Source organism: Macrobrachium nipponense, chromosome 6 (assembly GCF_015104395.2).
Source record: "Macrobrachium nipponense isolate FS-2020 chromosome 6, ASM1510439v2, whole genome shotgun sequence".
In the NCBI taxonomy this organism is placed as follows: Eukaryota; Metazoa; Arthropoda; class Malacostraca; order Decapoda; family Palaemonidae; genus Macrobrachium; species Macrobrachium nipponense.
In genome coordinates this window covers 29,368,075-29,393,054 of record NC_061108.1, presented here as the reverse complement: position 1 = coordinate 29,393,054, position 24,980 = coordinate 29,368,075, and the positions used below count along the sequence as shown (strand labels likewise).

The 24,980-nt window shown below is 42.7% G+C and overlaps 1 protein-coding gene across 1 annotated transcript in view; it reads right to left on the bottom strand.

Moving 5' to 3' along the window:
• Positions 1-599: 599 nt before the first annotated feature.
• Positions 600-24,980, bottom strand: part of LOC135216667 (uncharacterized) — a 130,027-nt gene continuing 105,646 nt past the window's right edge. Inside the window, exon 8 of the mRNA XM_064252055.1 lies at positions 600-3,570. Coding sequence (XP_064108125.1) covers positions 1,356-3,570 — 2,215 coding nt within the window. The 3' untranslated portion in view covers positions 600-1,355. The remainder of the gene's footprint in view (positions 3,571-24,980) is intronic.

The following is a 24,980-nucleotide window of genomic DNA, read 5'->3' as shown; positions in this document are numbered from 1 at the left end:
GCACGTCTGCATATAGAAGATGGTGCATAGCAGACTGGGATGACATCATAATGATGGGAGGAGGCAGCGATGCCACCACATCTGACGTCATAGGCTGAGTGGATGCTGGGAGTGACGTCACGACATCTCTAAAGCCAGCACTGGTCGATGGCCTCACTGGTGAAGTGATAAGAGGCAACCCAGTAAGCATTGACATTAACATGTGCCCCTCAAGATGGCAGCACACAAGAGCCAACATAAAGTAGTCCTGGGGAAGGTGGGACCACTATTGGGGCGGCGGGTATGTGCCTCCAAAAAATGTGACAATAGGCCATCCAAGGAGGGGGATTGATTCAGAATCTGAAACTAAAGAAACAGATGATGTAGCTTCCTCCCTCTCGGGAAGAGCATGAGGACCCGATGAAGAGGGGGTTACATTAAACATAACATCATCCTGTGCAACTCCAGTTACTTCCAATGACAAACGATGGAAGAAAAAGAAGGCGACAGAGGTACAATTGCAGCAGGGACAGCATTTCCATATGAGGGTGAAGGCAAATCATCCACATGAGAAGAACAAGTAGAAACTCTGCGATGTCCCCCGCGTTCTTGTAAAACAAACCTCCTGCGAACTTAGCCCAGGCACGACATTCCGGGCAGGGATCAGATTGGCAATAATTAGATCGGCACCTACTGCAAGTCGTATGGGGATCTGTAATAACCGTAGCCACCAAAAACCTGTAGCATGGGAACCCCTGAACGCCCGGGCACATGCGTTTACGAGGCCGTGAAGACTTGGGGGACTCCATGACAAACACAACTGAAAAAGAAATAGAAACACGGGCACAAAGCAACCGGCTTGGAAGGAGCGCAAAGTGTCTACTTTCCCAGGCATTCAAAGAAAGACTGATGCATCACGAGATGCGGTGCGTGGTTGGTGACCAACTCCCACCTCATACACGCATAAGTTGCCAGATCTCACAGATTCCTTGCCCTACAATCTTTTATTGTTTTAACCAGTTTCCAACTGGTGCAAGATTTATCCTATTGTTAAGACAGAGGGTTTGTTCCGCATATGAACAAACACAAGTACTTACAGTACTGTACCTGATTTCACTCCAAACGAAAGTTTTAATAAATGTAATTTCGGTGTTATATTAATATCACAAATAAATTTCTGAAATATATACAATGTACATCCAAAAAGTCTTTAGATAAATTAAAAATTATTCTGTCTCTCCATCTAATGGTGCCATTCCTTGAGTCACATGGCATTTCAAGTGTCTATTATAATTACCTTTACGACTAAAAGTCTTTCCACAAGATTTACACTGGTGAGGTTTTTCACCTGTATGAATACGAATATGAGACTATATTTAACTAGAACTAAATGACTTATCACAGATTTTACAGGTGTATGGACGCAAAAGACGATGGGCAGTTCGGACGTGGTGATTCATATTAGTCCTGTAATAAAAGGTTGCATCACATAAACGACATGTATGAGTTTTATTTCCTGCATGTCGATGCAAATGATCCTTCAGGTCTGACCGCCTGATTATAGTCTTCCCACACACAGGACAAACGTACCCACATTCTCCAGAATGACGTGCTACATGGGAATTATAACCTGATATTGATGCAAAGGTCAAGCTACACACTTGGCAAGTGTAAGTCTGTCTTTGACTGCTATGAATGGGCAAGTGTGCCTGTAATCCTGATGCTTTACTAAAACCTCTACCACAGACAGAGCAGCAATAAGCATACTGACCTTTGTGTTCACCTAAATGTCGCTGATAAACAGATTCTAGAGCAAAACCCTTCCCACACACTTGGCACTTATATCGGAAACGACCTGTGCAGATATCATGGTGAGCCTGCATATTACTACGATGGCTGAATCGGCGACCACAGTTATCACATCCAAAAGGCTGTTCACCTGTGTGAACTTTCATGTGCTCTTTCAAATTACGATTATTAGCTAATATTTTTGCACAAATATCACATTTGAAGACATTTTTCTTTTTGGTATGGGCTTTCATGTGAGAAATTAATGCCTGTAAAGAGCTACATTCTTTTGAACAAGTTTTGCAGCTCAAACTTTCTTGAGCATGATTTTCTAGATGCTTTTTTAATTTAGCCTTTCTCAAAAAGATGTTATCACAAAGTTTACACTGGTATGTTTTGTGAAGTTGAACATGCCTAGTTAAAGCTCTTTCTGAACTGAACTTTTTATGGCAAGTATCGCAACTAAAGTGGAATGCATATGCTTTGTGTCTACGTTCAATGTGTCTTACTAAAGCTTGGCGATTTGAAAAAACTTGATCACACTGACGGCAAATCTGCAGCTTTGCATGTTTTTTTGCTTTGATATTCTTAGTCAACAATGTGGGTTTATGATATTCTGTGGCATCCTCAATCTTCCTAGATTCATCCTCAACTACATACGTAGGATCAACAGGCGAGTCATTGGTAGCAGTAACTTCCTTTGCTTCCTCCTCTACAGAATGGCTATTCTCAGTAACATCACCTTCATTATTCTGTCCTTGGTTGTCCTCAACACAAACTTGGCTACATCCTTGCCCAGATTTTTCACTTGGCTGTGGTTCACTATTTACAGAGTTAATATCTTCATATTCAGAATTGGCTTGATTACAAGAATTGGAGGGCACTGTCGCCATTTCTGAGTCTTTTTTTAATGCATCATCATTTTGTATGCCCTCCTTACCCGAGGCTTCTTTTGATGTTACTTGTGATTCACTGATGAGATTGCATTCACAATCCTCAATATCAATATCACAATCACCAAAACCAATATTATTAGCATCACTGGTGCTTTGCTTGCTCACTGGAGCCTGTGATGGCTGTGATGGCTGTGAAGGCGGTTGCTCAGAATGGGCAGTAGTATTCTGAGTGACAACAACTTCCTGTTGTGCAACATTCTGTGTGACTTCTTGTTGTGTTACATGACTGATGACTTCTTGCTGCTGAACATTCTGTGATACCACTTCTTGAATTGACTGTGTCTTTTGGTGGTGCTGCTGCTGCTGTTGCTGCTGCTGCTCTTGATAAGTCAATTGAGGCTGTTGATGCTGATGTTGCTGGTGAGATATATACATTTGATGGCTCTGCATTTGATTCAGTACATGTTGGCCAACATGTTGATGTAAATGATGCTGCTGTTGAACAGAACTGAGATGTTGAGCATTTTGTAACTGATGCAAAGGTTGTTGTTGGTTGTGCTGTTCCAACTGCACAGGCTGATGAATATGCTGCTGTTGTGCCTGGGAGTTCTGATAGTGCATCATCATTTGCTGTTGCTGCTGCTGTTGTTGTTGCTGCTGCTGCTGCTGCTGATGTTGCTGCTGCTGTTGCTGCTGCTGCTGCTGCTGATGTTGATGGTGGTGGTGGTGGTGGTGATGGTGATGATGTTGCTGCTGCTGCTGCTGTTGTGGTTGCTGATGATGTTGATGTAGTTGTTGCTGATGAACGTGTTGCTGCTGCTGATGCTGCTGATGTAACTTCCTGTAATTAGCCAATCTTGTCCCATATTTTTCACTGGTATTTTCTACTTTGGTTATAATGTACTTCCTGTTAAAAGAAAATAAGGTTACATTAAATTTGATGTCATTTTTTTATATATAAAAGTTCTTTCAATGCAAGCCTACCATTTACATCAACCCATATTTGTGGTACTTAAAATCCTAGACACACCATTCCAGGATTATAAGAGAAAGATGGTCTCCTACCTTGATAACTTCCACAAGAATCCCCCTGGTGTTCTTGGGTAAATAAGAGACTAACTCTTCATACAATCATTCCAATCAGTGGGAATGGAACAAAAGACTTTTGGTGCTAATGATGGGTTGTGAAAAAAATCATGCCAAAATACATTTGTTTCACAAAAATATATCATTTAAATTCACTTGAATCACCAATAAGGAGGCAGGTAAAAGCTAATGAAGAAAACTCAGAGTGACTAATCAAATTTACAGTTCAGAGATTGAGACTGACAAGGAGTCAAAAGCTCTCCAGTTTGCAGATGATGTAATGTTACAATTGGGTGCCTCACCCCTAACTTGTAAAGTTTTCTTCTTGAGATTCCATATCACCAATTTCCATTTCTTGTATGTTTCTGATTACTATGTGAATTGAGAAAAATTTTAAAATATCAATTACAGAATTATATTAAAATATTACAATACATAGCCTGTTAGTAAAAGATTATAAAGCTATTACATAATGATAGAGCTACAGTCAACCCTCATTAAACCAGACCTCATTAATCCGGATATCAGATAAGGCGGACACCAAAAAGAATCGGCCAATTTAATTGAAATACTTATGTTCATCCACGATTTAAAATAATTACTGTTCCTCCACTTGTCACATAACTTTTTCCTTTTTATTGACCAAAGGTAATCAAACTTTTCATTGATATTTTTATGAGTAGCTCCGTATTTATATTGTACTAAACTAAAATGCTTTTAACATGTAACTAATTTAACTTGCAAGCAGTATGTACAGTCATTACAACACGCTATTGTCTGGATGGGTAGGAAGTACAGTAACGAACAGTTTTACCTATCTACTGCCTGACTGGTAGCTACAGTACAATGCTTTGTATTTTTTAAGGAAAGAAATATATGACAAAGGTAAACTTTACAAAGACAAAAGTTGACTTACTGTGCAATACTTGTGTTCACATGGCAAATGAGAGAGAAATTGCCAATTCCTCTATATGACTTAATTCTATCATTATTTTTATCATCTTTCATATTTCAACAATTTTGAAGGAAGAAATTCATTCTATTCTTTATGAAATCAGTAAAATACATACACTACTAAAAACTACAAACTACTGTAGTATTCAAAACACATGCATTTACAGACAAAATACTACAGCTAAAACATGATAGGCTGGCTGGTTGCCATGGTGATCTGTTAGCCAATGATAGCCCTCTACTTCTGTTCTATTTATGGACATTTATATCTCAAAATAAGACTACAAACTGTTGATTGCGTTAGTAACAATATAAAGAACAACTATCTCCAAGATTGATATGATGAAATGTATTTTATAGACTTACTTACTTATTAAAATTCACAAGTTGAATTACAGTTATTTGGATCATGTATATTTCTGCATTTTACAGAATGATTTTGTTGAAACCAAAATGTGTTAGTGAACATATGGTCTTAATTGTCCAGCTATTTTATTACTGATGATCTTAATGAGCTCACATTCATTTAACATTATATATTATTAATATAAATAATAAAAAACTATAATGAATAAATTAATATACAGTAGTACCTCAAGATACGAAATTAATCCGTTCCGAGGCGGCCTTCGTATCATAAAGTTTTCGTATCTTGGACCACATTTTACATGTAAAATGGCTAATCCGTTCCAAGCCCTCCAAAAACATCCCAGTAAATTATATTTCCAGGCCTAAAACACATGTTCTAGGGTTACGACGCCGATCCGACGGAAGAAATATGACTCCAAAAAGGCAAAATACTGTAAATACTTGAGTAATATTCAACTGCATGTAATATTCAACCCCATTTTTACTGCATATATTAGGACTTTAGCATATGTCCCTTAGCAATAAGCCTAGCCTATGTTAGCGGTTGCTACTGTAGCCTAGTCTATGATTCTGACATCTAAACCTAAGAAGCTAAAAGCTTAGAATATGCCAATAAAATGTATACGTAAATAATCAGTATGTACTCATTTCAAATAATTATTAATTAATCATTAACTATAATACACAAACAAACAAACAAAAAAACCTTCCAATCGATTGTTTACATTCAGCTCTTACCCGTCTTACGAGTATCGAACGAACACCAAGCAATCATTTTTCCTAGCACACAGTAAGCCATAAATTTTCATTAGTATCTCTTTTCAACTAATGAAACTACCAAACAGTATAATATCCATTCATTTCGATTCTTTATTCTATCTTTACCTAATGGAGATAGTGAGTTACTGACTGAAACATACGTATACGTAACGTAATAATAAAACAAAAGAAGAATTCTAAAAAATACGTATTTGTTGGCAGTCTGATTTATTTTATATTTTATGATATCTAATTCACAATTTTTTAATTAAATGTATTGCATGTACTCATTTCAAATAATTATTAAGTAACCATTAACTATGATAAACAAACGAAAAAAAAAGCTTCCAAACTTCTGTTTACATCCAGCACTTACGAGTATCGAACGATCGCCAAGCAATCACTTTGCACAGTAAGCCATAAATTTTCATTATCTCTCTTCAACTACTGAAACTACCAAACAGTATAATAACCATTCATTTCTATTCTTTATTCTATCTTTACCTAATGTTTTTTTTTTTTATTAAATGTATTGCATGAATAAGTTTTTCAATTTACAGCATCCTTTTACCAATAGAATACTTAAAGCACAAGGGGTAGATGCTGACCAATAGGAGAGCAGGACCTTATGGGGTGACTAGCATCAGGAACCAATGGGAGAGCGGGAGGATGGTGGCGAGTTTACTCAGTTGGCGGCGCGGGAGTTTTAAAATTGTTCTCGGTGGTCCCGGCGAATCTCGGGACTTTACAGCAACAACCTTTCGTATCTTGAAAACTTTTTGTATGTAGAGCGTAAAATTTTTCGTATTTGCTTTCGTATCTCGAGTTTTTCGTAAGTTGAGTTTTTTGTAAGTTGAGCCTTACGTATGTCGAGGTACCACTGTAATAATAAAAACATGAAAAAAGGAAACAAACTTTTTTGCTGTAGTAGTGATGTTTGATTATCCAATTATACATTCTTGTCTTGACCTAGCCACCTACATAAGTGGCAGAATTTTATCACTTCTATCATGTTTTATTCTTCATTTTTAATCTTTCACTATAAGGTTTAATTCAAACATTTCTACATTGGTTTATTATTCATACTCTATAAAAATAACAAAATACAGATTTTTATATGTATATGTATATATATTGTAGGGATCATTGGTTAAACCGGACGATTGGCTAAGACAGACACCTTCTTCATCTTCTTTCCCACTATTATCCCTAAATTAAGGGGACGATTGCCTGATGCGCCTTCTCCACTGCCTTCTATCAAAGGCATCATCCTCCACCAAACCTCTTCTCTCCATATCTTCCTTCACTTTATCTCGCCATATAATTCTCTGTCTCCCTCTCTATCTTCTTCCTCTAACAGGTTCCTCCCAAGCCCTCTTCCCTCTCACCTCATCAACCATACCATCTCAATCATGACTCTCTTATCACCTCTGTAATCTTTACTAACATTGCCCTTCTTATTTCATCATTTTCCAATTCTAAAGAACCAATATTCCCATAATCCACCTCAGCATTCTCATCTCTGTTCTCTCAAGCTTTACTTCCTTTTTCTTTCTTACAGCCCATGTTTCTGCTCCATACATTAACACTGGTCTTATCACAGTGTTATAGATCTTGACTTCTAGCTTGATTGGCATTTTCTTATCACATACCACTCCAGCTACCTCTCTCCACTTCCCCCATGCAGCTTTTATCCTCTCTTGGCTTAAAGTAGACCCTAATACTTAAATTTTTGTGCCTGTTTTATTATCGAGCCTCTTCTTTCTTGTATTACTATGCTGTCTCTATCTTTCCTACTGCTCAGCAAAACCTCTGTTATTCACATTCACCTTTAAGCCACCGCTCTCTACCCCTGCCCACTCTCCAACCCCTCTTTGTAGGTTCTCCTCATTCTCAGCAGTAATCACCAGATCATCGGCGCACAACAACTCCCACACATCTTCATTCCTGACTTCTTCACTCAACACATCCATGACCAGCACAAACAAAAATGGGCTTAATGCTGACCCCTGGTGTAATCCAACACTAACTTCAAAGTTTTGTGTTTCCCCAACTGCTGTTATTTTTGTGTGCATTCTTTTATATATCATCTCAACTAGCCTAACCAACTTTTCTGGGACTTTCCTGTTCCTTAAACACCAAAACAGCACTTCTCTTGGGATTCTATCATATGCTTTCTCTAGGATTCTAAGACGGAGACACCCAGGCCCCCCTATTTGTCAGTCTTAACGAGGGTCGACTGAAATTAAACTGTAAATGTAAAATAAAAAATTTTATTCCGATGATTTACGTATGACCTTAATATGGATTTAGTCAGAAAACATTTAAGGAAATTTACTTTCTTAAACTATCATAAATCAAAAAGGTAGTCAAGCAGTACTTGTAATCTTTACATGTGATATACAGTATAATTTTTAGAGCTAGGTTAACAAGATTAAAAAAAATTACTTTTACAGTCGACTTCATGAATTTTGGTGCACATCACAGCAAGTTACGGAGACATCTAGCAACCTCACTATGTAGCACGTAGTATCTCAAGCCAATAAGAAGCCTTTGACAACACTACAAGCATGTAAATTTGATAAAAAGCCAGTTTATAAAATGACACAGGGGAGTTACCACGTCTCGTCAGATTTCTCGAATGTGTACTGAAATTCATGAAGCCAACTGCTCCACAACCTTTTGCCCGTTTTCTTCAATAAAATGGGCCCAGTAACAATAATACGTACCATCATCAACATTGGTTCATCTACTTCCACAATTACACCCCAAAAGAAGTACAGTGGACCATCAAATTCGTGATATATTGGAACCCCTCTAAAAAGGCTAAAGACTGCACTTTAATAGCTGGAATACCTAATACCCCTCTAAAATGCTTAAAACTGTCTATTTCTTTTATTTTGTGACTAAATGTGTACATTTTTTTTTTAAATGTATTTAGTCAAAAATACTAACATGAAAATACAGCAATCAGTCAAATTTTTTTTAATGAAAAAGTCGGCAAATCACCAAACTTTCCACATTTTATTGGAAAAATGTGTCGCCAAAAAAATCTACAAATAACTTAATTTGTGATTGCCGAACCAGGAAGAAGTGGGAGTCCACTGTATATGTTCATGTTGTGATGTATATTTTTGGAGCCCACCCATCCTTCAAGTTTAGATGATAGTATTAGAAGTAGCAGGTGCAATATGGGTTAAGCAGATCATACAAAAATGTCTAGAAGTAAAATTTCTCATAAACATAACAATATTCTTTGGAGACAACATTATTCTAGATAGAGGTGGAAAATTTCAAGGTACTGGCTGACTTACCAGCCCCCATGTTCTACTCAAAAGATTTTGCTGGTACTAGAAGGATGGAAGATTTTGGCTCTGCTAAATGGCTGTAAAGAATAGGACTGACCACTTAAGGGAGGGTATATATAGGTAACTCATTTCATGACTAAAATCTGGCATCAGAGGGGATAGATGAGAATTCCCTCTGGAGTTCAAAAATGGATATGTCAAAATACCACTGCAATCCAAAGACCTTATAACCAAAGCCCTTATGTTATAGAGGTCCTTTGAATGGTAGTATCAGCACTGGATCAAGGCCTTAATCGTCTTTGTGGTATACTACCTAAAGAAGACAAATCAAAAGGTCCTACAAGTGCAAAAGTTGCATAACCCCCTAAAGTTAGATCACACAGACTTCCAAAAGAGATACAATCACAGACACAAACTTAACAGTAAACATGTCTGAGTGCTCATTAAATATACAGCCGATACAACATCCACTTAAAAGATTGAAATGTACTTCGCAAATTAATTATTCAAGACTAAAAGATTGTCCACTAAAAAAAGCTAGTTAACAAAATGTCCTCAGATGCATAGTTTTCAATATCTCAAAGTTCTTTACTGCCTGTGAAACCTATTTTGACACTGGTTCTAGAAACAATGTAGTGAGCTGACATCACTGTTCCTTGCTTCTTCATGTACAATGCCCTGCCTTCCAAAGCCACAATACAATTTAAGATACATCTACTTATTTCATAGGAAACTGAACTGTAATTATATGTTGCCCATTAGTTTTTCCAATTTTTGGAATTGTAGATAAATAGCTCAACCTTAATTTGTCTTGCTAGTGTACCACCATTTGGAATTTATTAATGCATTATAAAATGTCATGGTTTATCACTAAAAACACATGCACTATTAAGTAAATATCGTATATTTCTGTATTAGACAACCTTTAGATAAGATGAGGTAAAAAATTATGGCAAATTTTCATGAATTTATCGCATATCTGTAGTATAAGACAACTGCTAAATTACAAAACCATTTGTATACAGACTAGCTTTTGGTTACTGCATATACTCAAGTATTATGTGATGTTTGAAGACACAATCTTGAAGCTAATTTTAAGGGGGTTACATCATACACAAAAAATAAAATTAGAGTATCTAATATTCACATATCATGATATACAAACATAACAAATATGCATCTTTTCCATAGATATTTTAAAAATGTATGCTTTACTTCACTGTATCTAATAATATTGTGTGTACAGTATTCTCACACTACTACTATTGTATCATAAAATACAAAATGAAGTTTTTATGTTAAAACAAAGTTTAATGTATACTTACCTGGCAGGTATATATATAGCTATATTCTCTGTTCCACCTGGCAGAAATTTTCAAATCTCGCGGCAAACGCTAGTAACCTATTAGTAGTTCAAGCAACCACCACCCCGTTACCGTGGCGCTAGCGCCAGGAACCGTTCCCACTTGGGCCAGATTTTCTCTGAACCCTGTCTCCTGAGGGGAGGAGGGTGGGCATTAAATTATATATACCTGCCAGGTAAGTATACATTAAACTTTGTTTTAACATAAAAACTTCATTTTAATGTATGACACTTACCTGGCAGGTATATATATAGCTGATTGACACATTTGGAGGTGGGTCAAAGACAGTAACGTTATAGAGCATAAATAAATAAAATTATCAATTTACTCTAGGTTCCTTACCTGCTAAGGTAGCTGACTTCATAGGTCCTGCCTCTAAGCCTGCTTAAACCTTAGGAGCTCTCAACAAGGAAGTGTCCTGTATGTTGAAGAAGCTAAGACTGGAACTGACAACTGGGTGTGACCAATGTGTTGACAGAACCCTACAGCCCTCTTATGCCACGGCATTCAAGCTAGTAATAGATCAATACCTGAACTACACACACACACCACACCAATATAATACAAACCAGACTGATAAAAGTAAACAACACTTTTCTCAGACGACCAAAAAACACAAATACCATCACCTGATAAAATACTAGCTTAAAAGAAGGTTATGGGGTGGTAACTCCTTTGCCCAATACTGTACCCGAGGACACGTATGGACCTAGCGTCTGACAATTATCAAAGGTTGTCTGAATATCCCTAAGATAATGAGACGCAAATATTGAATTAGTTCTCCCAAATGTAGATTCAATAATCTCTTTGAGGGCTAAATTCTTTTTAAACACCAATGAAGTCGCAACTGCCCTGACTTCATGAGCCTTCACTTTCAAAATACCGAAGCTCTGTTCTTGACACAACATGTGAGCTTCTCTAATCAGCTCTCTCATAAAGAAAGCTAGAGCGTTCTTTGTCATGGATCTACTGGGGTCTTTGACTGAACACCAAAGAGCATCAGAATTCCCTCTGATCTCTCTTGTTTTCTCAATATAAAAACGTAATGCTCTCACTGGGCAGAGAACTCTTTCTTGCTCATGTCCCACTAACTCAGAAAGACCCAAGACATCAAAGGATCTTGGCCAAGGATTCGCAGGATTCTCATTCTTGGCCAAAAATCCTTCCTGGAATGAACACACTGCGTTACCATGTCTCCATCCCACTTTCTTCGAAATGGCCTGAAGCTCACTAGCTCTTTTAGCCGTTGCCAAAGCGACTAAAAAGATAGTTTTCTTAGACACATCTCTCAGAGAGGCTTTCTCTAAAGGCTCGAATTTACTAGAGGTTAGATGCCTCAAGACAACATCGAGGTTCCAAGCAGGTGGCCTGCATTGGGGCTGTTTCTTAGTACCAAATGACCTAATCAGATCTCTAAGGTCCAAATTATTAGAGATATCTAGATCTCTGTGTCTAAACACTGAGGTCAACATACTTTTATAGCCTTTGATTGTAGACACTGACAATCCTAAATCCTTCTCAAGTATAGGAGGAAGTCTGCGATTTGGGTCACAGAGGTACTGGATGAAGACACTTTCCTCTTCTTACACCACTTCCGGAAATTCTCCCACTTCGACTGATATACTGCAATTGTGGAGGTTCTTCTGGCTCTAGCCACTGCACTGGCCACCTCTCTAGAATATCCCCTCGCTCTGACAAGACTTTCGATAGTCTGAACGCAGTCAGACCCAGAGCGAGGGTATTCTTGTGAAATCTGTCGAAGTGGGGTTGTCTGAGTAAATCTACTCTTAGAGGAAGAGTTCTTGGTGTATCTATTGTCCATTCCAGTACCTCTGTGAACCAACTTTGGGCCGGCCAAAATGGAGCTATTAAGGTCATCCTCGTTCCTTGGCTCTCCCTGAATTTCTTCATAACTTTCCCCAGTACTTTGATTGGAGGAAAAGCGTAAACGTCTAAGTTTGTCCAATCCATCAGGAAGGCGTTGACCACCACTGCTTCCTGATCTGGAACCGGAGAGCAATAGGTTGGTAGTCTTTTTGTTCTGGCTGTCGCAAAAAGATCTACTACCGGACGGCCCCACAACTTCCACAGGCTCTGACATACCTCCAGGTGCAACGTCCACTCTGTCGGAAGAAGTTGTCCTCTTCTGCTCAACAGGTCCGCTCTCACATTCTTCTCCCCCTGGATGAACCTGGTGAGCAGAACGACGTTTTCCTCTTCCGCCCAAAGTAGGACTTCCTTTGCCAGCATGTAGAGGGGAAAAGAATGAGTCCCTCCTTGTTTGCGGATGTATGCCAGAGCCGTGGTGTTGTCCGAGTTGATCTGCACTGTCTTGTCTCTTATCAACTTGCTGAAGTGCTTCAAGCCAAGAAAATCGCCATCAGTTCCTTCCTGTTTATGTGCCAACTTGTTTCTTCCTCGTTCCAAAGACCCGACACCTCCTGAGGGCCTAATGTCGCTCCCCAACCTGCGTTCGACGCGTCGGAATACAAGATGAGGTCTGGGCTCTTCTGTTGAAGCGACATCCCTTCTGCTAACCTGCCTGGGGTTAGCCACCAATTTAATTCCTCCTTCACTTTGGCAGGAATTAGAAACTGGAAGGAATCCGGTTGCGATTTTCTTGGCCATGAATCTTTCAGGAAAAACTGTAGAGGTCTCATGTGCAGTCTTCCTAGAGAAATAAACCTCTCTAGCGAAGAGAGTGTGCCCAGTAGACTCATCCACTCTCTTGCTGAGCATCGGTTTTTCTCTAGAAAGTCCTGCACCTTCCGAATGCACAGGGCTTGCCTTTCGGGGGACGGAAAAACCCAAAAAGTCGCTGACGATATCTGAATCCCCAAATAAACTATCTGTTGCTTGGGATTCAAATGAGACTTTCCCAGGTTTACCACAAGACCTAGGTCTTTTGCTAAGTCCGTTTGTTTCAGGTCCTCCAGACATTGACTTCTCGATTGGGATCTTATCAACCAGTCGTCCAAGTAAAATGACACTCTGATCCCTCTTAAGTGCAACCATCTTGCTACATTGGACATCATCCTCGTGAACACTTGGGGGGCTGTGCAAAGGCCGAAGCACAGGGCCTTGAATTGAAATACCCTGTTCTGAATCACGAACCTTAGATACTTCCTGCTTCCTGGATGAATCGGAATATGAAAGTATGCGTCTTGTAAGTCCAGGGTAACCATCCAGTCCCCTGGACGTACCGCTGCCAGCACTGAATCGTTCGTCTCCATAGTGAATTTGGTCTTTTCCACGAAAACATTCAGTTGACTTACGCCCAGAACTGGCCTCCAACCTCCCGAGGACTTCGCAACCAGGAACAACCGGTTGTAAAATCCCGGAGATTCGTGATCCAGAACAGGTTCTATGGCTCCTTTCTCTAGCATGGAAGAGACTTGCTCCCAAAGTGCCGTTTTCTTCACTAAATCGTTGTAATTTGCCCCCAGGGCTCTCGGAGATGTTGCGAGAGGAGGTCTCTTTAAGAAAGGAATCTTGTACCCTTCCCGAGCTACGTTGACGGCCCAGGGATCTGCCTTCATGTTCTGCCAAACTTCCCAAAATTCTTGAAGTCTGGCTCCTACTGCTGTCTGGAGGACTGAGTTCTCATTGTTTAGAGGTGGTCTTGGCTCCTCTTTTCGCGGGTACTCTCTTGCCTCTAAAGGCGGGTCGAGCGAAAGTTCTGCGTCGAAAGGGCTGTTGCGAAGGCCTTGATTCTTTTGGAGTTTTCTTCACCAACTTGGATGGTAAAAACTTCCTTACCGACGAAGAGAGCAGATCTTGAGTGGCCTTCTGAGAAAGCGCCAGCGCTATATCCTTAATAACCTCTGACAGAAACAGTTGGTTTGAAAGGGGAGAGAACATCAACTCTGATTTCTGAGAGTTGGAAACACCTTTAGAAGCGAATGAGCACAAAAGCAACCTCTTCTTCAAAACTCCTGCTGTGAACAATGACGCCAGTTCATTCGCTCCATCTCTCAGAGCCTTGTCCATGCAGGACATAATGCTCTTAGCCACATCCATATCCTGGGCATTCTCATCTTCTAAGGAATTCGCCAACGCTCCCAATGACCAATCTAGAAAATTGAAGACTTCGAAAGTCCTAAAAATTCCTTTAAAAAGATGGTCAAACTCGGACGAGGTCGAAGTCCACCAGACCTTGGCAGACTGCAACGCCTGTCTGCGCGAACTGTCCACTATACTGGAGAAGTCCCCCTGGGAGGAGGCAGGTACTCCCAAGCCAAGACTTTCTCCAGTAGCGTACCATACTCCCGACTTCGATGCTAACTTGGCTGGGGGAAAAGCGAAAGAGGATTTCCCCGCTTCTTTCTTGTCCTTCAGCCAGTTATTCACTCGTTGAAGAGCCTTCTTGGCCGAAATCGACAGAGTCATCTTGAGAAATGAGGACTTCTTTGGAGTCTTAGTCTTGGAAAACTGAGACAGGGGAGATAAAGGCGCCGTAGGTTGAAATTCCCCTTCCAAAATAGAAAGAAGATGTGAAGTGAGGATCTTGTAATCCGAAGACGGTTCCACATTCTTCTCCTCAACAAAGTCCAATTCTTCTTCTGAAGAAATGTCTTGCAGATCACTATCGTTGTGACGCTTTGCTGACGGATTAACGTCCTGCCGCCTGCGTCCATCGTAGACACATCTGCTTCCTGCCGCCTGCGTCCTGCGTCCACAAGCGGTTCCGCGTCCTGACGTTTGCGTCCTGTTTTTTCCGAAACAATCTTCTTCTTCCTGCGTCCTGCGTCCTGAAACACTACGCGATCGCCCGTCCTCGTATAGCCAGTGCGTCCTAAATCCTTTGCAAGCGAACACTTGTCTTCCGTCTTCTTGGAAGACTTAACGGGAAGGAAATTGTCCTTACGCCTTGCAGGTCCTTGCAAAGGCGCATCCCATGAACTAACGAGAACTGCAAGCTTAGATTGCATTTCCCTTAAGAAATCCTTCGTACTATCTTCCTGACAAACAGCCGTAGGAGGAGGAGGAAGACGAGAAGGACTAGGACGTAAAGGAGAGCGATCTTGAACTCTACCCGAAGGAGATAGAAGAGGAGAAGACAAGCAAGAGGACGGGGGAGAGTCTCTTGTCGAAATCCAAGAACGAGAAGGCCGTACCGAGTCTTCTTTCGATCGAACAATCTTCTTCCTCTTGATCGGAACTATGTCCTCATCGTCCGAGGAGGACATAACCTCCGGGCTACTCCAAGCCTCACGATCTTGAGCACGTCTATCCTGAGTGGTCGATGTCCTTAACGTCCTCTTGAGGGGGCGAGACACTACCGAGTACCGATGTTCCCGCTCTGATGTCGAACCATCCGAGGACGCACACTTCCCAGTTACGCCTTTTCTGCGGCGAACTGCAACAGCCTGGGATCTTACAACAGACTGTCTGAAGGGACGCCTGACCGTGGCAAAACCTCTCTCGTCTCCCTTCGACTGTCGACATGCCTTCTCCCTTGGGTCTGGGAGCTTGACAGAGAGACTCTAGGTCTAGGAGCACAAGAGAGACGATCAGACGCCCCCTCCACTACACTTTCACTGACATCAAAAGCACTGATTTTATCCGTAAGGCGCTGTATTTGGTCACCCATGGACGCCAGGGCAGCGAACACCTTAACAATCTGTGTATCGTTTGCCTCCTCCGATACAGCAGCGGGCGCAGGAGATACCTGGGGAGAAGGAACTACCAACTCTACATTAAAAGGAGCTGGAGAGGAAACACATTCACTCCTTTTACTAGAAGTATTCGACCTCTCACTACGAGAAACATATCTCCTTACACGATCTTTCTCAAGCCTTTCAACATATTTCATAAATATCTTCCACTCCTTCTCTGACAAATTCTCACACTCAACACCTACTCTCCCAAGTACACACATTCTCTCTACCCTTCTTGCAAATAGTATGAGGGTCGACCGAAGCCTTCGGCAACCTTACCTTACACCCCTCTTTCACACAAACTCTAAACATACTACCAGTGTCAGACATCTTCCAAGAACAATCCAAAGCGAATGCCAAGCTAACGTTTCCAAGTACAATACCAAAAATTCCATGAAAAGTCAGCAACGAGAAGAAAATCCTAGCAGGGAACCACCAACAATGTTGCCGGTTCGGCTGGCAGAGAAAATCTGGCCCAAGTGGGAACGGTTCCTGGCGCTAGCGCCACGGTAACGGGGTGGTGGTTGCCTGAACTACTAATAGGTTACTAGCGTTTGCCGCGAGATTTGAAAATTTCTGCCAGGTGGAACAGAGAATATAGCTATATATATACCTGCCAGGTAAGTATACTACATTAAACACAGCCATCATGCACTTTTTGCATTGTTTAGCTTTTTGTGAATGTGGACAAAGATACCATAAGAGAATTTTTTTTTGGCATCAATTTCCGTTTAAAGATTTGTCCCATCAGTCATGCCCATATTAAACAGTCAGTAATATGTTTTGATTGAATACTTTTCTCTGCACTTTTATTACGGTCGAGTGTTGACGGCATATCAAAATTTAAGAGGAGTTTTCATCAATGTTGCTGATGCACAATAATTTAGTATTAGTAGCTTGAACATTGTTTTTTCAGCTTCAGCTACAAATTGCAGCTTGAATTTATCAATATATTTTCTTGCCAATCTTTTCTCCATGGCAAATAAGGGTATTTCTGGGCTCAGCTCGTGTCGGCCTATGAAAGATCCTTAATATCATTCTTTCTAGGTAAAATTAACCTAAAATTACCAGAGAAAAACAAAATTAAGAAAATGTCAGTAAAACTGACTCGCTCACTCTTAAAAAGAAGTGTCGGTATGATAATAGGGGCGAGTGTGGAACACTACCACGAGACAAACACCAATTAGAACTTCCTATCAGAATCCCCCCAAGAGAGAGCTGATACCAACGGGCGATGCAGCCTCTACTACTACTACTAGAGGACGCCACGGACAGCAGCGCCCCTAGCGGACATCCTTAATTTTTAGCGCTAGCGACAAGTCGCCATTTTTCTTGTGCTGTGCTATTTCTTGGATTTACCATTATATTCTACCATGGAACGTTCAGCTATTGCCACGGCTAAGTTAAGTAACTCATAAGTAATATTTTACCACAATTTTATCTTCCGGGTACCTGTATTTTCCTCTTAATAGGTCATATACGGTTCCCTGGTTGTCTCGTGGCGGCGCCATGCTGCCTCGTAAGAATTCCCGGTCCTCCATACTGGGACTTCTTATACTTATGGGCTTACTTTATTACGTTCATTGTTTTTACATCGAGTTTTAGCTAGTTCAGCCCTCCTACCATTTCTCTTAGTTTGGTATTTAGGGCTATTTTGTTATTCCGGCCCAGCATCCCGGCTCTTGCTCTTCATCGGCTATCGCTGGCTCCGAGTAGGCCTCTGTTTCTTGGAACAGTCTGCCTCCTCCTGGGCTTCTTTCTCTTTTACTAAAAGTGTCTTTTCCATCTTTTCGATGTATTATCTATTACATTTAGGGTGTTAGGCTAGCCTAGGTGCTTGTTCCTTGTCTTGGTACAGTCTGGTTCACGTGGCCATCTCACGGTTGTGTTGCTCGCGGCCTAGGCCACTAGCGGTCACGTGTCCCATCGCACCTTACCCTATCCCCGCCCTCCCCTTATGGTATAGGGAGGAGCTGGGGGACCCCTTGGTTGTCATGACAACCTCAGTTGCCTTCTCACCACTTCTTCTGAGGCGGCCAGGGGTTCCTCCCAGCGGGGGGTATAGGGCGACCACTCATGAGGTACCGAGTCTCCATGCGTGGTGTTGGTGAGGCGGGGAGGAGTAGGCCATCCCTCCCCCCTCTCTCTCGCTCCCGCCGTGTTTCTCCGAGACCTCCCCCCCCTCCCCAGTTGCTCAGCCACCTGCCTCGCTATACGAAAGGAGCCTTCCGTCGCAGCCGGGGCACCTTTGGTTATGGGTTACTGGCTCCGCTAGCGGGCGGGGTGGGCTCCTCTAGTGGTCGGTTGCTTGCCTACTATATCCTTTCATCTCTCCCCCGCTACCGGAAGTGAGCTTGTCTCTTTACCCGCGCACTCTTCTAGTAAACGGGCGGAGGGAGGTTATTTTATCATCACTATTTTAAGGATATACCCTAATTTTAAAATGAATTGTATTATATGATTGATTTATTTCCATCCCCGCCATTTTCCGTCGTGGTTTCCTTTTACCACCACTCCTGGTTGGTTTCTCTTTTGTGTCTCCGCCATCAGCGGAGCTATAGCCTAGAGATCACAACCAACCTGGTTACCACACGTATTTTGGCGGGGCTCTGGTTTAATCTAACTTTATCGCTCCGGCACAAGCGGAGCATCTGTTAGACTGTAAGTGTTTACCTGGTACTCATGTATCTTTCCACTTACAGGCTACCAACTGCCAGGTCCCAGCGTGTAACGCGACGCTGTTCGACCCCTGTGGACATGATGAATGTAGGTCTCACGCCCCTGTGCCACGTCTTACAACGAGACGATCGTCTGCACCCTGAAGCCTGCGCCATCTGCTACGACCTGGTCGGTCAGCTGGGAGTGGGGTAAGTCCGTTATAGGCTTACTTATCATTTTACTAACAACTTTTAGTCGTAAGTTTGTTAACCCCGTTCCACCATTGGAAACTAATCTTGCCTTTCTTTCAGGCTACCGGTGTGAGGGAAGTCGCCCTCATCGCCACCCTGAAAGCGTGGGTGGGCGGCTTCGGGAAGAACGCCGCCAAAGGCCAGCCCTATATTCTGGATAAGAAGCTGGCCGTCCAGATCTTCCCCGCGGGCAAGTCAACTGGTTACGTTGACCCCTTGTCCGCTGCCCCGCTGATAGCCTCCATCCAGCAAGACCTCCAGCAATCCTTTGAGGTCGTAGCCTCCCAGGAGTCGGTCCCGGACGTCGCTGCCCTGGACCTTAACATCGAACCTATGGCGGTAGGGGGGGAGGATTTGTTGGTTGAGGTAGGTGTGTCGGGCGCCCAAGGTCTTTCCTTGGGTGCTTCTGGATCTTCTCCTGTCCCCTCTTCTAGTGCTTCATTCCAAGGCTTTGTGGGATCTGAGATCCCTACCCGCTCTCCCGCCCTCTCTGTACCCCCAAAGGTGAAGGGACAGAGAGAACCGAAGACTCTGGCCAAGACAACTTCTAGGAAGTCGTCTTCGTCTTCTTCGGCTAGGAAGTCGTCGACTTCCTATGCCGATGCGGTGAAAGCAAAGCCGAGCTCTTCTCACCCAAAGAGCTCCAGAAGCAAGGCTTCGAAGGAGAAGGCTCGCGCTCCCGCCGAGCCAGTGCCTTCTCCCGCCTCCACCGCTTCCACTCCGGCTACGCCGGTAGGGGTAGCAGGTCCTAGCACCTTTGATCCCTCTACTTTCTCAGCAGGGGTGATGCAACAGGTGGGCGAGTTGATGGGCTCGCAAATCTCCGCCCTGGGGTCACGCTTCGAGCAGATGTTTGCACAGTTGTCAAACACTCTGTCTCAGTCTAGCCAATCAATTCAAGATCTCTCTAACAGGATGAGAGAAAATGAGGACCGAGTAGCTGGGCTATCTCAGGTTCCTCCTCCAGTCTCCCCAGCGTCAAGCACTGGGATTCTTCAACTCCCGCCATATGACTCTTTGCCAGCTTTCTCTATGGAGAACCCATGGAGAGTAGCTGCTACGCTCCGTTCAAGGATGGAATGATCTCTATCTCGGAGTGTGGAACTCGAAGGATTGAGGACTTCGAGTTTTACCCTCCGGGTCTGACGCAGCCTTTCATCGGTTTATGCTAGGCTGACGCCAACGGCTCTGACGAGGGAAGACAAGATCTCTAGGAGTCGGTCCTATATAGTAGAGATCATGCTCAGCGGGAATGGGTTCACTGCCTTGAGACTGGGAGTGTACGAACACCAAACTCCAGGCCTACAAGAGTCCCTTCACTATTTTCGCGACGGAAGAGGAGGTTTCTCTTCCGTTCGCCACGAAATTAGTGGAGAAGTCCCTTCAGGCAGTCCTCAAGGATGAGCCCATCCACAGTTGAGGGAGGCGGAGTCTACTTCTCCGCTCTTCCCGGCCTTCGGAGAATTGTGGGAGAACTTGCCAGCTACGTTCACGCTTGGTAAGCTCAAACCGGACTGCGCCATGGACCAGTTCGGCGAGAAACTACCAAGGCTGCCGGATTCCCTAATCCAGGCAGAGTTTGATGCGCGAACCAGGTTGGCAGGTCCCTCAATTCCCTTATAATTACGGAAATGGCTGCCCTCTCTTATGCTACGGAACCGCTGTTCAAGATTCTGGCGAAATCTCAGTTCCAGACGGTTCTAACGGACGCTTTTGACTTCTTCCAGGCTAGGAGGAACTGCCGAAAGCATGTCCTACAAGAATGCACCATTAGGCATGAGCCAAATAGACTTTTGGCCTCTAGCATGTGGGGAGCGGATCTCTTCCCAGAGTCCGCGGTTAACGAGGTACACCACGAAGCCGCTAGGCTCAACCAGAGCCTTAGAGCTAGGTGGGGTATTTCCTCGAAGAGGAAACAGGAGTCCGTTCCCACTGCTGGTAAGAAACCGAAGAAGGCTGGTAAGAGGTTCCAGCCATATAAAAAACTCCAGCAACAGCAGCAATTTGTGCAGGCGGTCCTCGGTTACCCAAACAAGGACAACCTGCCAGTTCAAAGCAGAATCAGGCCTATCCTCCTGTTGCCCCCTCAATCTCAGCCATCCACTTCCTACGCTATCTCGCCGGCCTTCAACCCTGCATATGAGGCTCAAGGCTACAATCAGCCGAGATGGTAGGGCGAGAGGTTACTTTCGTCAGCGTGGCGCAGGAAGGGGTACGAGGAGCAGACAGTTCAGAGGAGGGCGTGGTGGCCAACCCGCCCATCAACAATGAGGCTCCCCAGGTAGGAGGGAGGCTGTTCCTCTCTTCCGCCACAGGTGGGGGTTCAGCAATTGGGCACAGAGCATAGTGTCCAAAGGATTGGGCTGGAGTTGGATCAAAGATCCTCCTCCAATCAAATCATTCCACCAGATACCGTCAAAGGAATTGACAGATTACGCGGAAGAACTCCTTCAGAAAGGAGCTATTGCGAGAGTCAAGCATCTAAAATTTCAAGGTCGCTTATTCAGCGTGCCAAAGAAAGGCTCAACAAAAAGAAGGTAATCTTAGACTTGTCAAAGCTAAACTCTTTCATTCGTTGCGACAAGTTCAAGATGCGTTACCCTTCTTGCAAGTAAGGACCTTACTTCCGCGTGGAGCCGTCACATGCTCCATCGATCTTACAGACGCATACTATCATATCCCTATAGCCAGGCACTTCCGCCCATTCCTAGGATTCAGGCTAGGAAATCAAACATTCTCATTCAAAGTGATGCCCTTCGGTCTGAATGTAGTCCCCAGGGTATTCACAAAAATAGCAGAAGTGGTTGTTCAACAATTGAGAGCTCAGGGAATCATGGTAGCAGCATACCTCGACGATTGGTTGATCTGGGCACCAACAGTCGAGGAATGTCTCAAAGCCACCAAAAAAGGTAGTTCACTTTCTGGAACATCTGGGGTTCCAGATAAACAAAACGAAATCCAGACTTACTCCGGAATCTCGTTTTCAGTGGCTAGGAATCCAATGGGATTTGTTTTCCCACAATCTGTCAATTCCAGTGGCCAAACGGAAGGAAATAGCAAAATCTGTCAGACAATTTCTCAAATGCAAGCAAACGTCAAGAAGAAACCAGGAGAGAATCCTAGGGTCTCTTCAGTTTGCTTCTGGTAACAGATATCCTTCTGAAAGCAAGGCTGAAAGATATAAATCGAATTTGGCGGTCAAGAGCAAACTCCAAATATCGAGACAAGTTGTCAGTAATCCACAGATCCTCCGCAACCAACTACGGCCTTGGTCAAAAGTAAAGAACTTAGCCAAGAAAGTACCCCTTCAATATCCCCTCCCAGTGTTAACCATTCACACGGATGCATCCCTGTCCGGGCCTGGGTGGGGGGGATACTCTCAGTTCAAACAGGTTCAGGGGACTTGGTCAGTCAATTTCGCCAGCTCCACATAAACGTGTTGGAAGCAATGGCAGTATTTCTTACTCTGAAGAGACGGTGCTTCCCCCGAAGAAGTCTCATCTAAGGCTAGTTTTGGACAGTGCAGTGGTAGTTCATTGCATCAACAGAGGAGGGTCCAAATCCAAGCATGTGAATCATGTCATGATAGCCATCTTTGCATTAGCAAACAAACACAAATGGCATCTGTCTGCCACTCACCTGGCAGGAGTAAGGAATGTGGGTAAGCCGGAGAGTCCCAGGTCTCCAAGTGGATCTCTTCGCCTCACAAGCGAACCACAAGCTCCCTTGCTATGTGGCCCCCAACCTGGACCCTCTGGCTTATGCCACGGACACCCTGTCGTTGGATTGGAATCAGTGGAGGAGAATTTATATTTTTCCTCCAGTGAATCTTCTCTTGAAAGTCCTAAGCAAACTAAGGTCTTTCAAAGGGATAGTAGCTCTGATTGCTCCGGACTGGACCCATGAGCAACTGGTATCTCTTCTTCTGGAATTGGGTCTCCGACCTCAACGGATCCCCAATCCCAAGCTATCACAATCAGTACAAATGAGGACTGTGTTCGCTTCCTCAGGAATTCTCCAGACCCTAACTTTATGGACTTCATGAAGTTTGCGGCTAATAAAGATGCTGATATTGACCCACAGAATATTCTCTTCCTAGAATCAGATAGAGAGAGTCAACCATTAGACAATATGATCAGCTGTTAAAAAATTAGCATCTTTCTTGAGAGAATCGAACACTACAACCATGACAGTTAATTTGGCTATATCCTTTTTCAGGTCCTTGTTTGAAAAAAGGTTTAGCAGCTAGCACGATTACACTCATAAATCGGCTTTGAAGAAAATCTTTCAAAGTAGGTTTTCAGATAGACCTGACTGAATCTTATTTCACATCTATCTCTAAAGCCTGTGCTAGACTTAGACCTTCTCAGAGGCCTACTACAGTTTTCATGGTTCTTGAATGATGTCCTCAAACTAGCTTCAGATACTGACACTCATCCTGTACATTCATAATGCTCCTGAGGAAGACATTATTCTTATTAAGCCTAGCCTCAGGAGCCAGAATTTCAGAACTGTCGGCTCTATCCAGGGATGCGGGCATGTGGAGATTCCTCGTCCATCAGGAGAAAGTTCTACTTGCTCCGGATCGTAGCTTTTTAGCCAAATGAGGATCCTCTTGCAAGGTGGGCTCCTTGGAAGGTTATCCCACTTCCACAGGATCCTTCTCTCTGCCCAGTATCAACTCTTAGAGCCTTTCTATCTCGTACTTCTTCAAGATCCTCAGGTGCTCTCTTCATGAGAGAAAAAGGTGGTACTTTGTCAGTAAAAGGTATTAGACAACAAATCCTTTACTTCATTAAACAGGCCAACCCTGATCATTCCCAAAAGCACATGATATCAGGGGAGTAGCCACCTCAATTAGTTATTTTCAACATATGAATTTTGAGGATCTTAAAAAGTATACTGATGGAAATCCCCGACAGTCTTTACAAAGGCATTATTTAAAGTCCTTGGAATCTTTAAAGTTTTCAGCAGTAGCAGCGGGAAAACATTGTTTCCCTGATAACTGTATAGTAGTTGTAGCCAATAGATCCAGGTCTCCTTTCTACCTACATCAGCCAACATGCCTCACCCTATCGCCAGGTACTCGAATATCATAGCCTTAGCCGTTGGATCATATAGTGGATTGTCCCTTATTTTTTGCTAGGGACATCCACACTTGTACTGATAATGTACTTCGTGTAACCTACCTTATTTTTATGCTAGGGGTAGGACACAATGTGTTTGTTTTTATATTCACCATTTTTGTATTTATGATGAACTTCAGTGTACCTACCCTTATTTTTTATGCTAGGGTAGGACACAATGTGTTTGTATATATTTTGCAATACTTGTATTAATGATGGACTTCAGTGTACCTACCCTTATTTTTATGCTAGGGTAGGACACAATGAGTTTGTATATTTTGTAAATTTGTTAAGTAAATCCCTTTTTCTTTGTATTACATGCATCACTATAATTTTCTGTAATTACCATTTAAGTACTTTAAGATTACTAACGTTCTATTATTTTACTGTTTAGTATAAGTTAGTTTAAGTGCTTAATTTGTATGCTGTAATTGATTTACTTATATTATATCCATCATTTTACACTGTTTTTCATTGTCCCTTTTTCCCATCTTGTTTGTTTCTCTGGTACTCTTTCATAGGCCGACACGAGCTGAGCCCAGAAAAGGGATTTTGACGAAGGAAAAATCTATTTCTGGGTGATTGGCTCGTGTCGCCCTATGAAACCCCCCCTTTTATGGTTTATTTCCCCCCCTTGCAGGACAAGATGTATTTTAGTTGTTTTTAGATTAAGGATGTCCGCTAGGGGCGCTGCTGTCCGTGGCGTCCTCTAGTAGTAGTAGTAGAGGCTGCATCGCCCGTTGGTATCAGCTCTCTCTTGGGGGGATTCTGATAGGAAGTTC